This window comes from Juglans microcarpa x Juglans regia, chromosome 3D, assembly GCF_004785595.1.
Source record: "Juglans microcarpa x Juglans regia isolate MS1-56 chromosome 3D, Jm3101_v1.0, whole genome shotgun sequence".
NCBI classification, from domain to species: Eukaryota; Viridiplantae; Streptophyta; class Magnoliopsida; order Fagales; family Juglandaceae; genus Juglans; species Juglans microcarpa x Juglans regia.
Genome location: NC_054598.1, coordinates 6818705 through 6834607, shown reverse-complemented (window position 1 = coordinate 6834607; position 15903 = coordinate 6818705). Strand labels below are relative to the sequence as shown.

At 36.5% G+C, this 15903-nt stretch overlaps 5 protein-coding genes across 8 annotated transcripts; all 5 read left to right on the top strand.

Annotated features, from left to right (window-relative positions):
- Positions 1-1751: 1751 nt before the first annotated feature.
- LOC121255692 (protein LAZ1-like) lies at positions 1752-7801 on the top strand. Of its 4 annotated transcripts, XM_041156173.1 has the most exons (9): positions 1752-1827; positions 2627-2882; positions 2987-3043; positions 3403-3511; positions 3717-3901; positions 3998-4086; positions 5142-5403; positions 5635-5886; positions 6785-7801. In XM_041156173.1, the coding sequence occupies exons 2-9, from the start codon at positions 2745-2747 to the stop codon at positions 7139-7141; spliced, it is 1449 nt and encodes a 482-aa protein (XP_041012107.1). In that variant the 5' UTR covers positions 1752-1827; positions 2627-2744; the 3' UTR covers positions 7142-7801. The 4 variants fall into 4 exon arrangements, with proteins under 4 accessions (XP_041012107.1, XP_041012108.1, XP_041012109.1 ...); XM_041156174.1 differs by lacking the exon at positions 1752-1827 and having other exon boundaries at positions 1834-2882; positions 5142-5299; positions 5630-5886; XM_041156175.1 differs by lacking the exons at positions 1752-1827; positions 5635-5886 and having other exon boundaries at positions 1834-2882.
- A 1045-nt stretch (positions 7802-8846) lies between these two features.
- Positions 8847-9287, top strand: LOC121254362 (auxin-responsive protein SAUR66-like). The gene has a single exon (XM_041154369.1). The coding sequence runs from the start codon at positions 8847-8849 to the stop codon at positions 9285-9287; it is 441 nt and encodes a 146-aa protein (XP_041010303.1).
- Positions 9288-10525: 1238 nt separating this feature from the next.
- Positions 10526-10921, top strand: LOC121254361 (auxin-responsive protein SAUR61-like). The gene has a single exon (XM_041154368.1). It carries the CDS (start codon positions 10526-10528, stop codon positions 10919-10921), a length of 396 nt encoding a protein of 131 aa, XP_041010302.1.
- A 1239-nt stretch (positions 10922-12160) lies between these two features.
- On the top strand, positions 12161-12571 carry LOC121254355 (auxin-responsive protein SAUR61-like). The gene has a single exon (XM_041154354.1). It carries the CDS (start codon positions 12161-12163, stop codon positions 12569-12571), a length of 411 nt encoding a protein of 136 aa, XP_041010288.1.
- A 1802-nt stretch (positions 12572-14373) lies between these two features.
- On the top strand, positions 14374-15130 carry LOC121255854 (auxin-responsive protein SAUR68-like). Its single transcript, XM_041156390.1, has one exon. The coding sequence runs from the start codon at positions 14589-14591 to the stop codon at positions 15042-15044; it is 456 nt and encodes a 151-aa protein (XP_041012324.1). The 5' UTR covers positions 14374-14588; the 3' UTR covers positions 15045-15130.
- The last annotated feature ends 773 nt before the right edge of the window (positions 15131-15903 follow it).

The following is a 15903-nucleotide window of genomic DNA, read 5'->3' as shown; positions in this document are numbered from 1 at the left end:
TTTGGATGATTTCGAGAAGTTTTGCTAAATATTTAAAAAAAAAAAATAGAGAAATCAATAAAGGAACCATTAGGCTGTTTATTGAGAAATTAAATAATTAAGAGAAATTAAATTTTTGATTAGCTGATTTTTTTTATATATAAAAAAAAGGCTTTTTGGAGATATTTTATCAGTTGGGGGGGCTCTTTTACGTTTCTTTAATTTAAAGAATATATGGTTGTAAATAAGAGTAATATCCATTTATACAAAGAAAGAAAAAATTACTAGTTTTATACATGAAATGACAAGCAGATTTTGTTTTATTTGTTTCTTTTATAACCTCAAAGCAATTTTGTACTGTGATTTTTTAGATGTGCAATTTCCTCTTTATTTTTGAAAGCTCATTTGTATTTTTATTTTTTTGAATAAATGACTTTTAAAATTTAAATTTTATAAATCAAATTATGTGATATGAATGATGGATAATGTACGAACCTTCAACTAATAATATTCATACAAATGTAGGATTAGAACTCAATACAATCAAGGTCACTCAATGTCTACCCTCTTATTACGAGAACTTCTTACAATATAATTTAAAACAATCAATTGATTGCATTACTCCAACAACTATCATAATTTAAAAAAACCTAAACTGTTAACGTTGTGTTTCGTATACATTTGAGTTAAGTTCTAGCAATTTGGGTATTGATTTTCACACTTGCACACTTAAAAAAACAGAGAGAGAGGGAGCCTTGGTGGAGACCGGGAGTATTCGATGCTTAAGTTAGTATATCTCATTAATAGTTTGTGCGAGAGCTTCCAAAAATTTGAGAAAGTTCTTCATACCTGGAGGTAAGCTTTTATATGAGGGTTTTGGGTGAGGACACCTCGTACCTTGTCTTATGGGGCTTACATCGCCTCGACTGTTGTTTGGTCAGAATCCTTAAATGCAGCGTGGCTCTTGGGGTAGCGTCAATAATGTAGCGTAAAGTCCGAGGAACAGCGCCATTAATGCGATTGGCTTCCTAACTGAACTTCTACCTGCGAATGGTTACTACTGACTTGCTGTTAAGAGATTGAGGGTCCTCCGTATTATTCGTCCACCTGCCTGTATAGGTTCCCAAGAGCTAGGCGTTACTGGGATGTATCAGGGCAACGAATCTCATTTGTCTCTATCGTTTGTCTTTTCCACGCGAGGGTTGCTTCTCGGGTTGGTTTTGCTTATGGGGCGAGCTCCCTGCAGAGGACCAATGGCTTCTCTTATAGGAGGATCATTGTGCCGGGTTGGACTTTCCTAGACCTCTCCCTTTTTCCTAAGGTCCCTTATGGACTCGTTATTTGTGCCTATAGAAAGATGGGGAGGGATTATCCCCTTACATTAAGTAAGGCCTCGTTTGTTTTCGTAAATGAGATCAAATAAGTTAAAATAAAATTTAAAATTTGAATAAAAATATTTTTAAAATATTTTATTAATATTATTTTTATTTTTTTATTTGAAAAAGTTGAATTGTTTATATTATTTTGTGTAAAAATTTAAAATAATTATAATAATTAGATGAAATGAAATGAGTTGAAAAATTTTATAAAAATAAAAGGGGTTTTAGTTAGTAAGAAATTATTTGTCCTAAAAAAATTACAAGGAGATTTCATATTTCACACTGAGCTTGTCCCAATATATGCAGCCACGTGTCAGTCCACTGTGCCAGATCAGCTGAATCACGCGCCGCGTCCGTGTGAAGTTTTAGATGCCATATTTACCGATCTTTTTGGGGGTATATGTTCTGAACTTTTGAACGAAATTGTTTCTTCCTCCCCTCTCCCTCTAGCAAACTTCGACGAAGCCCTGTAATTGTTTCTTTTGCCCATCTCTCTTTTGAATTAAAAGTGATTTCTTTGGTGATTTTCTCTTTACTCTGTGTGGTTTATGAATTCTCTATATAATTGTCGGCAAAGTGTAGGAAAAAACAATGAACTACAGTTTTTCAATTTTCAGGATTTTCATTCTCAATGGACGATGATACACTTTCATTTGCTTATTTGTACCTAACTCATCCAATAGATTGATACTGATTCTTATCCTTTTTTATTTTTATTTTTTTGTAAGAAACAAAACTAGAAATTGGTCTGAATTGGCTCCGATTATTTTCTATGTTCGTGTTTTTCGGTCTCTCTCAAATAGATTGCATGCTTATATCAAAGAAATATTGAACTGTATAATTTTTATTTTTTATAGAAACAGCCGATATCTATGAGCTTACTTTGTGCGAACTTTGGTCTTTTGAATTTGTTGTCCGTGGTTGGTTTTTTTTGAAAACCAGAGTTTGAAGAGTGGAAAGTGTTTCTGAGAATGTTTTCTGAGTGCTTCTTCTCTTCTCTCCCTATCTTGTTAGGGCTCGAGTCTTTGTATACTTTCATGTATACAGTGGTTTTCTCCCGTTTTGCGCTTCTGAATTAGCTTTTGACAATGGCATCCCAAGTTTTTTATAAGTCGAAAGTGGTTTTGAATGCTGATAAATGTGGGTTTCAATGACAAAAATGAAAAGTGGGGTCGCAATGGATGCATGTAGAAAAGATACATTATTTTCTTTAAACCTGTGCGTTCCTACTCTGGAATATGCTTATCATTCGTGGTGCATGTTGATAGGTCTTGTGTTTGCTTTGGCTCAGTCGATATGTCACCTCATGCAAGTCGACAAGTCGATATAGTTCCATTATGCTGGTTATTTCTGAAAATATAGGCCAGTTGGAAGTCATTATAGCTGATGAAGACAACATCTTATCTGTTGGGCTACGTAGCGCCTACATGGGCAAGTCTAGTTGCCGGCTCCTTTGTACTTGTCACTCTAGTCCTTTCAATATACCTTCTATTCGAGCATCTGTCTGCATACAAGAATCCTGAGGTTCGCCTCTACAAGTGTTGGAATTCTTTCTTGTATTACCTGCCATATGTATGTTTGTAACTTGGTTGAATTTTTGCCTTGGTTTTATTTGCCCGTTTTCCCAGGAGCAAAAATTTTTGATTGGAGTTATCCTAATGGTACCATGTTATGCAATAGAATCGGTGAGTTCTCTACACAAAGCCATATGATATCTTATAATGAATTTCTGGGTAGAAGTTATATTTCTTAATAAATGTTCCTTCTGCTAATAGTGAACATTGATATGTCTTTCTTCAAGTTCTGGAATTCAGAACTCCAGTGCCTTCCTCAAACTTGTTTTTATAAAAGATGCCCTCTTTCTGTCCCTCGTTAAAGCTTTAATGATTTGTGAAATTTACGATGTTGGTACTAGCTATTTATGTTTTGGCACACCTGGAATTTCATTTGAACATGGTATGTGCTGAGCATTTATATGATGTTCCTTTGCCTTTATTTGCATGTATATTTTGTCACCTTTTATAACTTGGGTTTTTATTTACAGCTTGTATCGTTGGTGAACCCATCGATTAGCGTTGATTGTGAGATACTACGGGATTGCTATGAGTCCTTTGCTATGTATTGCTTTGGGAGATACCTTGTTGCATGCTTGGGTATGTCTCTCTAACACTTTGATGAAGAATTTATATATTTTTTTTAATCATTAGTTTGGTGAATGTTAGGTAATTCTAGATTCTAGATTCCTTAGTGCCATGCTTTGGTGTTTTTTCTTGCTGACAGGTCCAGATCTTAGTTTCTATCTTCATATTCTTGGTCATTATTTAGATCTTTTTTTATTTTTTCTTTTCTCCTTTTAAGGTGGGGAAGAGAGGACAATTGAGTTTATGGAAAGAGAGGGACGTGCAAGTTCTAAGACGCCACTGTTAGAACACAGTTCTGAAAAAGGAACTGTAAAGCATCCTTTTCCAATGAACTATTTCTTGAAGCCATGGAGACTAGGCCAATGGTTTTACCAAATTATCAAAATCGGAATTGTTCAGTATGTATGTTTTGCTGTCTCTCAGATGTTTATTGTTTGCTGATAGTTGTCCTTCAGTCCCTGTCATTTAAACAAAATCAAATTATTTTTTCCCTGACAGATGATGATAAAGTCTCTAAGTGCTATCTTAGCTGTGATCCTTGAAGCATTCAGTGTATATTGTGAAGGAGAATTCAAATGGGGATGTGGGTAAGATATTCTTGAATCATTGTTACTGAATGTATTAGTTCCTAATCATTTCTCACATTGTAGTAACTGTTCATGGTTAATTGGTTTTTACGTTTTGCCAATGATAATTCTTTTCTTGCTAATTATGAATCTATCCCTTTTACCTATTGTACTTAGTAGGACTAGAAAAAAATGTTCACTTAGTTTTGAAAACCCGTCATATATTAATTTTCTTGCCTTTGCAGTTAATCACATGAATTCTTATTGTTTTGTTACATGTTTTTTCTCTGGAATCTCGTTTTTAGATGACAGCTTAGATGGCACTCATGTATATGAGCGTAAGTTTTGGGTTTTTTTTTTTTTTTATCAGTTTTGGTGTTTGGGGTGGGTGAGTGTTAGCTAAGCAGCCTTTCACCATCAGTGGATAGTGTGTACTCTTTTGCCGAATGAATTTGTGGGTTTAGTGGGTGTTTGTAATTCTATCATCTCTGTATTCTGGGTTCTTTCAATTTTGGGCTTTCTTATGAAATTTCTTGTTTGATCAAGAGCAGCAGACTTGTTCCCAATATGAGATAGATAGTTTGTATTTAGAGATGATTAACCTCGGTTGTTTCAGTACTGTTATAAACATTTGATAAATATTGCCTGTTAGACCTACTATTATGGTTGACATAGAGTTGGAAAAGTAACCAAGTTTAACGACCAGGTGGTGGTAGCAAAAAGTGCCTTGTTATCTTGAATGAACTTTTCATGTAGTAAAGTAATTGAGAGCCATGTTGGCCATTTAATCAGAGGCCGTTGCACGACATAAATTCAATGTTCTCAACTGCTTCTGCAGCTTTTTGATGCTGCAAAAAGTGCGATAGGATTGACTTATGTTGAATGTTTTGCTCGTAAAAAAATATGTATATGATGGTGTGTGATCTTTATGTTCTGCTTTATTAGTTTTCATTTACCCTCTTGTTAATATTCCTTGATAATTCTTGTCTCTCACTTGAATTGGAAATCTTAATTTGTAGTTGAAGACAAGGAATCTCGAGTTATATCTAACGGTCATAATTTCTGTGTTGTTGTAGGTACCCTTATATTGCAGTGGTTCTAAATTTCAGTCAGTCGTGGGCTTTGTACTGTCTTGTTCAATTTTATACCGCTACAAAGGATGCATTGGCGCACATAAAGCCATTGGCTAAGTTTCTGACATTTAAATCAATTGTATTCTTGACTTGGTGGCAAGGTGTGGCAATTGCTATTCTCTATGCCCTTGGTTTGTTCAAAAGTCCTATAGCTCAAGCTTTACAGTTTAAGTCAAGTGTTCAAGATTTCATCATTTGTATAGAGGTAGATGGTGTCTTCCACAGGCTTCTTTGTTTCTTTGGCAAGTGATATTAGTTATTGTAGCAGACTAGCAGTAGGTCTGGTTTAACATGTTATACCAGAAACCATTTGTATAGAGGTAGATTGGATTGGTTAGGAATATGTCTATACAAATGATTCCTATTTCAGACATGTTATATAGACTTATTAGCAGAATTTTGAAGTTTAACATGTCTATATATTCATCCAGCACAGATGGGCATTGCTTCCATTGTTCACTTATATGTATTTCCTGCAAAACCTTATGCGCTAATGGGAGACCATTTCACTGGAAGTATTTCAGTTCTTGGAGACTATGCATCTGCTGACTGTCCTTTGGATCCTGATGAGGTTAGGGACAGTGAGCGCCCCACTAAACTACACCTTCCACAGCCAGACATTGAGGTCAGGAGTGGAATGACTATCAGAGAAAGTGTTCGGGATGTTGTTCTTGGTGGTGGGGGACATGTAGGTTTTCTCGAATCTCACTAAATAGTACAATCTTAGCTCTACTGCACTTCTGGATCCAATCATTACAGATGAATAAGAGCTTAAGAACTTAAAATTCTGACAGGTTTAGTATGTGTTATACTGTAAATTATAACTAACAAGATATTAAGTAGTTATTCGATGGCATCATTTATGTTTAAGGCATTGGTTGTAAAGATAGCTGTGTCAGTTGAGAAGATGAAGTTTGTGGTTTGGTGGTTTCATTCAGTATAGTGGTTAAGGTGATTTTGTTGATGGTTGTGATGGGGGGCAGCATTCATGAAGGAATGGAACTAAGTGATTTTGAAAAGATAAGGATTGATAGTTATTTGGAGGAAAAAGAAAAACTAATTGGCAGTCACATGAGGAACTTGGGATTGAATCCTGTGTTCACTCGGGCTTGGTAGGGTTTAGGGACAAGGGGAGGGCTACTCCTGTTTTCAGTCAGTCTTTGGACCGATAACACTGTGTGTTTGGCAAGTGAGAGTACTTGAGGTACTCTCACTACTATTCTTTACTTTATTATTACTTTTTACCTACTTTTCTACTATTCATTACTTTTCACCTACTTTTTAATATTTTATTATTACTTTTTCATTACTTTTTCACTACTATTCACAAACATTCTCAACACTTATCAGGTATTCTCACTACCCAAACCAAGCAAGCAAAAGCTAATTGGTTTCTGTGTTTGTATATGGCAGACACTAAGAAACGTTGGGGAAGATGGATCATAATTTTTAGTTACCCTGATTTTCTCTTCCTTAGTAGCCTTTTCAAGTTAAACTTTTTTTGCATGCTTGCACATGCTGGATAAATTGTGTGTTATTTGCCTGCTTGTCTTCACTGCTGAATCTGTTGTTTGTCTCTGACACAGATTGTGAATGACCTGAAGTTCACAGTAACCCAAGCAGTGGAACCTGTGGAGAAGGGGATCACAAAGTTTGGTGAGAAGCTACATAAGATCTCTCAAAACATTAAGAGGCATGACAAGGATAGAAGAAGAACAAAAGATGACAGTTGCATTGCCACCTCATCACCTGCACGGAAGGTTATTCGGGGGATAGATGATCCCTTATTATACGGGAGCATTAGTGATAGTGGGTTCTCAAGAGCAAAGAAGCACCGCCAAAAATCAGGATACACTAGTGCCGAAAGTGGGGGAGAGAGCAGCAGCGATCAAAGCTATGGTGGATATCAGATCAGAGGTGGAAGATGGGTTACCAAAGATTAGTTAAGAGGAACAATTGTACCAGCTTGTAAAAAGAAAAGAAAAGGATGGCTTAGATATCAACCATAAATCTATCATTGTGTCATTCAGTCATCGAAGTGTGGCTCACAGCCTGGCTACTTGGTACATATACATTGGGGCATGATGTTTTGCTTCGCAAGATGCCGTGGAGATCAGCAATGTGGATCTTTTTAAATCAGATGCCATGTTTTTCAGGCTGGAAGAGTGATTTGTACATTTATGATGTACAATGGGCTTTCAATGTGTTGTATGGAGGTTCTTCACTTGTTAGTTGGATATAGTTTTCATAGGATAGGGATCTGGCCTCCTGATAAGTGATTTCGTATCACGGGAGTGGTTAGACCAAAATGCAGCTTCTTATCTGTGTGTTAATTAAAGAAGCAGAAAAAAAAAAGGTGACCATTTCTACACCACGAGACCAAAACAATGTTATCCTTTGTATCTTGATTACCCGTTTCAAGTAATGACAGGTCTCAAGTCTTGATTACCCTGCCATGCAGGATCATCATCGGCATTCAACTGGCCCAACCTGGACTCAATTCGATGAGCCAAAGAAGTTTATTCCAAAAGGAATGCGAACACAAAACCAATGTACATTTGTAGATTTGATTGGATCAAAGGATCAACTTGAGTTTTCAATTATTGTTATGGAGAACACACCACTTTATTTTACCATTACAAGTGATAACAGTTGCTATATTTCTACCTTTCTAGCCATATATTCTGTATACTACGGTGAGGATATTCTGAACGTAGCAAAACCCACCAAAATCACTTATGAGTAGTACAGTACCAAGGCATGGGTTTTGGTCATTATCCTTAAAAGTTATTTCTAGCATTGAAAGTGCACCCATTACTTGTGTGTTAATTAAGAACTTTGTTTTGGTTGGATCTAAACTTATCCAAATGTTGTCAGACTGCAAATATAAACAAACACTAGGAGAGAAACAAGTTTGTCAATCAATGGATATATCCAGCAGGTAGCAACAAAACAAAATCCAAATCCTAAGGCTTCGTTTAGATCATCAATTTATTTCAACTCATCATTACAACTTTTTCAAATTTCAACATAAGATATAATAAACAATTCAACTTTTTCAAATTCTAAAATAATAATAATATTAAAAAATAATATTTTAATAATATTTTATCATCTCAACTCACTTCAACTCAACTCACTTTAACATCTAAACGCAACTTAAATGTTATTGGCCAAGCGCAGTCAAAGAAAAGGCATCCCAAGTACCATTTTCCAAGCACATTCAAATCTACACTCCCATAATTTTATTCTAACTTTGGTACATTCCAGGAAGACATCTGATATCAAGACAAAACTCTGCTGTCAACTTTGTCAGATTCTGAACATGACAGACCCTCCTCGAAGTCGCTCTCGCTACAGCCATTATGATCATGCATTGGTCTAGATAACTGCGCCACAAATTAAGCGAAACATCTATACCAATGTAAAGGAATCACATAGTTCTTAGCTTCTGCATCAGTAATCACGCCATGCACAAAAACTAGCCTGTATAACATGGATTCAACATATATATATAAATATATATATATACACACACGAGCAAACCTCCTCCATTCTCCACCCAACACACAGTAGGTGGATTCGGCTTTAGAATTTCAAGAATCAGTTCTGCTTCCATTTTCCAGCTCCAGGAGCAATTAAAAGAAGATGATCAGCGCAAAAAAGCTCATAAGAATTGCAAGGAAGTGGCGCAAATTATCTTCTATAGGGAGGAAAAGAATTCATTTTCTCAGAAGTGACGATGCTGATATGAATCGAAGCCCTTGTAATCCATCCACTGTGGCCGAGAGAGGCCATTTTGTTGTCTACACCATTGATGAGAAGCGTTTTGAGATGCCCTTAGCTTATCTCTACACCAACATCTTTCAAGAGCTCTTCAAGATGTCTGAAGAAGAGTTTGGGCTGTCAAGTTCGAGACCTATCACATTGCCGTGCGATTCAGTCTTCATGAGCTACGTAGTCTTACTCATCCAAAAGGGTGCGACCAAAGATTTAGAGAAAGCTTTGATCAACTCCATCAACATCTCTCGCTGCTCGCTGGCCCCTGATCCATGTACAAGCGAGCAGCTTCTTGTTTGTGGTTTTTGAACATATATATATATATATATGTTTACTTCGATAAAAACTCGAAAATTTAGAGAAATATACATAAAATAGGTCCACAATATTTATTGTTAACCGCGTAAATTTTTTGGACAATATTAAATAGAAAATATTATAGTCACAAAATGATTACACAAAAATAATCTTATAAACTGATGTAACTTGATGTGATTTGTCAGATTGTAAAATTATTTTTATTATAAAATAATATAAAATAGATCTAACATATTAGATGAAATCACGTCAGTTTGTGAGTTTTTTTTGTTAAAACGCTTCAAGTACCCTCAGTGGCAGAGGAAGATGAAGGTTGGGCCCCAAATTAGCTATACTAGTCGCACATCTACATAATTGTGATTTTTTAACTTATATTTATAACTTAATTGTGATTTTTTTTAATGTGTCTTTTATTTGATTACTAATTATAATAAATTAGATATATAGGGGAAAAAAAGGCTTAAGTGCTGTAAAAGAAAGAGGACAAAACATTAACGAAGTGCCATAAAACAGAAGCAATGCTTTTGTCCAAAAAAAGCTATATAAATTACGAGTGGCACTGCAGCCACCGCTCCCGTGGGAGCAACAGTTAGTTATTGGATTTTTTTTTTTAACTTTTTCATTCATATATTTTTAATTTTTTTTAAAAAAATAAAAAATTATTATATTATTAAAAAAAATTATTCGTATCAACCCATAATACTGAGTGTGCTGCGGTTAAAAAAAAAAAAAAAATGTTTAGTGTGCTGTCACTGATGCGTAGAATTATTTTTTATTAAAGAAATACTTACTTATTCATTAAATAAAAAAAAGTTAAAAAAAAAATGATAGAATAGAGGGGTAGAAATGAGCGGTGAGAATAGTATTTTTCATAAATTGCGTAGGACCTTCTGTGTCCTTGAACCCGAAGACATCAGACAGCAAACGTGAGAAAGTATCCTCAAATTGTTGGCTCCGCGATGCGTTGGCAACGAAACATGGATGATAACTCCCATCTTGCCTGTACCTATTCTACATGACTAACCACATGCTTTCCTTCTGAAATCCCAACATAAGGATAGCTGCATAAACAGGAGTGTTCCCAGCTTTTTGAATATAAAAAGTAAGCCCCTTTGATCATTGCCTTTCAATAGACACAGAAGCAGTATTTCCTCTCTTCTTGCTCAAAATCTTCCATCTATATATACATACAGTACTTAAGCATGATCAGCCCCAAGAAGCTCGTCAAGATGGCGAGAAAGTGGAGGGAGAGAGTTGCCGTAGGGAGGAAGAGAGTACATCATCAAGTGGACGGCAGCAATGCCTCAACCGTGTCAAAAAAAGGCTATTTTGTTTTCTACACAGCCGATGAGGGGCGTTTTAAGGTGCCCTTGGGGTATCTGAACCACCCCATCTTCCTAGAGCTCTTCAAAAAGTCAGAAGAAGAGTTTGGACTATCAAGTGATGGGCCAATCACATTGCCATGTGATGCAGTCTTCATGGATTATGTGCTCTTGCTCATCCAAAACGGTGCAGCTAAAGATTTTGAGAAAGTTTTGCTTAATTCCATTACTATAAGACGCTGCTCAATTTCTGCTTCCCAACAAGGATATGCAGTCCAAAATTTACTTGTTTCTGTCTGCTGAATCATTCATATATGGATCAATTTGTAAATAATCTACAAAAGTGTATATATATTACGTGTACATCTTCACAGAAATTTTTAATAGAGCTCGAGGGGTACAGTTTTGACATGTGAAAAATATGAATCTTCTGTTACTCTCTCTGCCTCTTTATTTTCTTGGTTTTTTCCCTCTTATAACCAAAGAATGAAGAGCCTAATTTTCATTCTTCTCTTTCCTTAATTTCTTTTATCCCGAGAATAATGTTAGACAGAACCGTTGAAAACAGAGGCAAGTGATATGTTGTATAGATTTAAACAGCAATAGTTCACCGAGAGTGCTGAGGTATGTTCGTTGCTTAGGTTGAATATGGCAATGAGCAGCAAGAGTTTAATGCCAAAACAAAAAGGAATATAAACAAGACTTGCATTGCATATGCAGTAAGAGATTCCAATTTCAGGAGATGACTGAGAAGTAACAACTGTATGGATGACTTGTGGAAATTTTAACCTGATCATTGACTAGTTTTAAAACATAAAATCTGGGATTTGATGATCATTTTACTAGGATAACTTGTTAGATGCTACAGCAAATTGACATTACTGCAAATGAAAACCAACCAGATAAGCACAGTATAGTTGACCCGTATACACAGATGCATATTCTTGCAGGCCTATGTGTAGTTCTGTTTTTTTCTTTTTTCTTTTTTGAATAAAAAATTCCAGGTGATGACAAATATCACAAAGGTAGAGATCAATTAACCACAAGTTCTTCTGTTAGGCAGTTCATGGGCATGTTGGGTCCAACAGGCTAGTCTTCCAAGACATGGTTGTACAGAATGAAAAATATGAATTAAAGCGTCAGAAGTAGATTGGCATTTAATTTTATGTTTTTTTTTTTCGTTTTTTGTGATCCACAAAGTCCCTTGTGAATTGTGATGGAAGGAGCAACGGGCAATTGGTCCATCTTGTTTTCAAACCACCTGACAGAAAGCAAAAGATATCACACTCCATGTGCTGATTTCAACCATAGGAAAACATCAAAACTCCCAAACAACACTGAAATTAAGTATCACATGGTTTTGTTCCCCATGGATATCTGCACAGAAAAAGTCTCCCTAAGAGATTGTCTCTTTTCTTGTGCATATATAATCAACCTACACTCCCTTTTACTCAGCACAAAAACAGACCTCCTTTCTTCTTCAGCCTCAGATTTCCAACCACCGTGAGTGACAAGTTGATCAGTGCCAAAAAGCTCATCACAATGGCAAGGAAGTGGCAAAAACTGACTAATATCAAGAGAAAAAGAATAGCATTCTCAAAAGCCACTGGAGGTGCTGATGCAGATAATTGCAACGCATCATTGGTTGCCGCTAAGGGTCACTTTGTTGTGTACACTTCGGACCAAAGACGCTTTGTGCTTCCTTTGGAATATCTCAAAGAAGAAATCTTCACGGAGCTCTTTAGACTAGCAGAAGAAGAATTTGGTCTGCCAAGATATGGGCTGCATCACATTGCTCTGGAGTATGTAATTGCTATGATCCAACAGAATATAGTCAAAAATCTGGAGAAAGCATTGGTCATAGCCATAGCCACTCGTTGCTGTCCATCATCTTCATATCTCCCTCCACATCTATGTACACCCAACCAACAAATGCTAATCTGCAGCTTCTGAAGCAAAGTGACTGTTTTGGAAATGATTAACATGTACATAATGATACTTCAATGAAATTTTTTCAGCCACTGTTCTATGCTCAGTTATCTTTCCCTTGAAATTGTGTAATTACCATTTCTAGCCCACGAAATCAGCAGGCTTTTCGATCTGTAAAAGTCTAGAAAGCACCATAGGTCATATGTTCAGAGTCCATAATAGCAGGTGCTGATTATAGTTAATAAAGGCCACATGGAAAATATAAACGTTTCTAAGTTACAAATCATGTTTTTATATAAATGATATGTTCGTCTAATTTTAAAGTGAATCAGATACTGATGACATGAAATCCAAATAACTAACGTACAAAATATTTTCCTTGGATAAACCAGTTCTGCCTGTTAGAAACGGCATATACCTTTGCATTATAGAAGGAGATATGGGCTAATTCCATTATCTACTCTGAGTATCTGACATCCGAAACTATTATATTGTAATTTGACCACAAAAGAGTACGTATATTCTTGCAAGAGAGAAAAAAAATGTTTAATCAATATTGCCATTGTGTTCTCACCAACTTCTCCCATCACCTAGTAGCCTGCTTTGCATGACCTTTAGAATGAACCTGATCAATGAGAATTTTGAAATTGTAAAAGATAAGGTTAGAAAATAACTGTACAAGGATAGCTGGTTGCATGACACAGCAAATTGTCATCACTGAAAACTGAAACTAACCAGATAAGGACACTATAAAGTTCTCCTGAGAAGTAGTTGTCAAGGGGAGGTAAAATGTCACAGCATGAGTTTAACTAGGCCTGCAAGAATATAGGGCTGTTTTTTACTTTTTACATGTCAAATTCAGGCCACAGACAACCTGTGATACCCCATATGATATGGATAAGGGTAGGTGGTGTATGGGATCCCACATTGCTTGGGAAGGAGAAGTTCTTGCTCTTTATAAGGTTCTAGTGGAGCTCCAATTGTATCATTGACTAGTCCTTTTAGAGTATAGGCCATGTGGTTTGGGCCTTCCATTGGGGCGTTACAAATGGTATCAGAGCCTATCCCAACCAGAAATGTGGGACTTGAGCCGTGCCACCTACAATGGACAGGCCCGACGAGGACGTTGGGAATTTAAAGGGGGTAGATTGTGATACCCCATATGATATGGATAAGGGTAGGTGGTGTATGGGATCCCACATTGCTTGAGAAGGAAAAGTTTTTGCTCTTTATAAGGTTCTAGTGGAGCTCCAATTGTATCATTGACTAGTCCTTTTGGAGTATAGGCCATGTGGTTTGGGCCTTCCATTGGGGCGTTACACAACCCTTACTGGCCTTGATAACTATTCCACTATGTGCCATTAAAACTCTAAGGACCCAGCAGGTATAGAGCACTGATTAATTAATTGCAAGAAATAGAAGCAGAGACGTATACAGAGTACGTTGCCTGTAGACAACACAAAACCCAAATGTAAATTTCAAGGGGGTGTGTCTCTCTCTCCTTTTTTTTTTTCTTTCCACCTTTCTTAATTGTAATAATCTTAAATATCACACAGGTAGAGATATATGAACCACAAGTTCTTTTGCTAGGCAGCTCATGGACATTTGGGTCCAACAGGCCTTGTCTTTCCTTAATATAGTTGTACAGAATGAAACAAGCGCAACTTCCTTAACTTTAATCGATCCTGCCAATTAATCTTATTTATGTGGCTCACAAAGTCCCTTGTGAGTTGTGGCCAAAAGATCAACCGGCATTTGGTCCCTCTTGTTCTTAAATCACATGGCAGAAAGAAATGGATATGATATCTCCTCTGTTCTCCATTTTGATGCTCTAATTTTCGGACATAGGAAAACATGCCACCTTCCAAGTAGTCCTATAAATTAATTATCACATGGAATTGCTCCTCATGGATCCCTGCATGAGAAAAGGACCGTCTCTTCCCTTGTGAATAAATAGCCAATATCCATTGCCTTCTATCCAGCACAACAACAGACCTCCTTTCTTCTTCAGTCTCGTATTCCTTACCACCTTACTGACAATATGATCAGCGCGAAGAAGCTCCTGAAAATGGCAAGGAAGTGGCAAAAGCTGGCTAGCATCAAAGGAAAAAGAATTACACTCCCAAAAGCCACTGGAAGTGAGATTGCAGGCAGTTGCAACACTTCAGCGGTGGCTGATAAGGGTCATTTCGTTGTATACAATGCCGACGAAAGACGCTTTGTTCTTCCTTTGGAATATCTTAACAAGGAAATCTTCAAGGAGCTCTTTAGAATGGCAGAAGAAGAATTTGGTCTGCCAAGAAATGGGCCTATCACGTTGCCATGTGATGCAGCGTGTGTGGAGTATGTAGTTGCAATGATCCAACAGAATACAGCCAAAAATCTGGAGAAAGCATTGGCCATAGCCATAGCTACTGAATGCTGTCCATCATCTTCATATCTCCCACCACATCTACCAATATCGAACCAACAAATCCTGCAGATCTGCATCTTCTGAAGCAAATTGAATTTTGTTCTGCAATTGACTGACATCATGTACATATGATACTCTATTATTAAATTCTTCGACCATTAATTATTTAATCTTCGTTGCATTTGATTACAACCCACAAAATTAATCAGGTGTATCACTTCTATCTAAAAAAATCTTGATATGATCACAGGTTAAAATTCAGGTCAAAAAAGTTAGGGGTACCGTGCTGACCATGGATAAAAATTGTTGCATAGGAGAATATCCCTTTTTTGAAATCCAGGTATCCCATTGAACTGATTTAAAAACCGAATTAAGAACTAACATTACAAAATAATTACATTGGATAAACAATTATTCTTGTTAGAAATGATCAATGTATGGTTACATACCCCGCGTCATACATAAATTTAAATGAAATAAGAGTACTTCTTTCAATCAGCTTAAACTTTTAAGGCGGTCATGCAATCAGCTAACCCTATTATCACCTAATTACCGACTTAGCGACACAGATAGGTTTTGATGTCATTGTAAAATGGAGTACTGCATCGGTTCGTATTGTGAACATTGATTCTCATCCGAGACACGACCAGGAGGGTCCGACTCCATATTATAAAAAGAATTAACTATCAAGTACAACCATGCATGCTTCGGTAATTCGGTTGATGTGTCATTTTCCTATATACCGTCAATATCACGTGGTTTTGCTTACCGTGAATGGTGGCAAAATAAAAGCGTATTCAGCGGTAGCAAGGCCTGGTGTTTACCAAAGCCAGGAGTCCTTGTCCGAAATATGCATGGCAGCTGCAACTAGCATTAATAATATATATTTCATTGCATTAATTAAGCAAGCAACTTGCGATTCAAAAAATTAGTAATCAGGAAT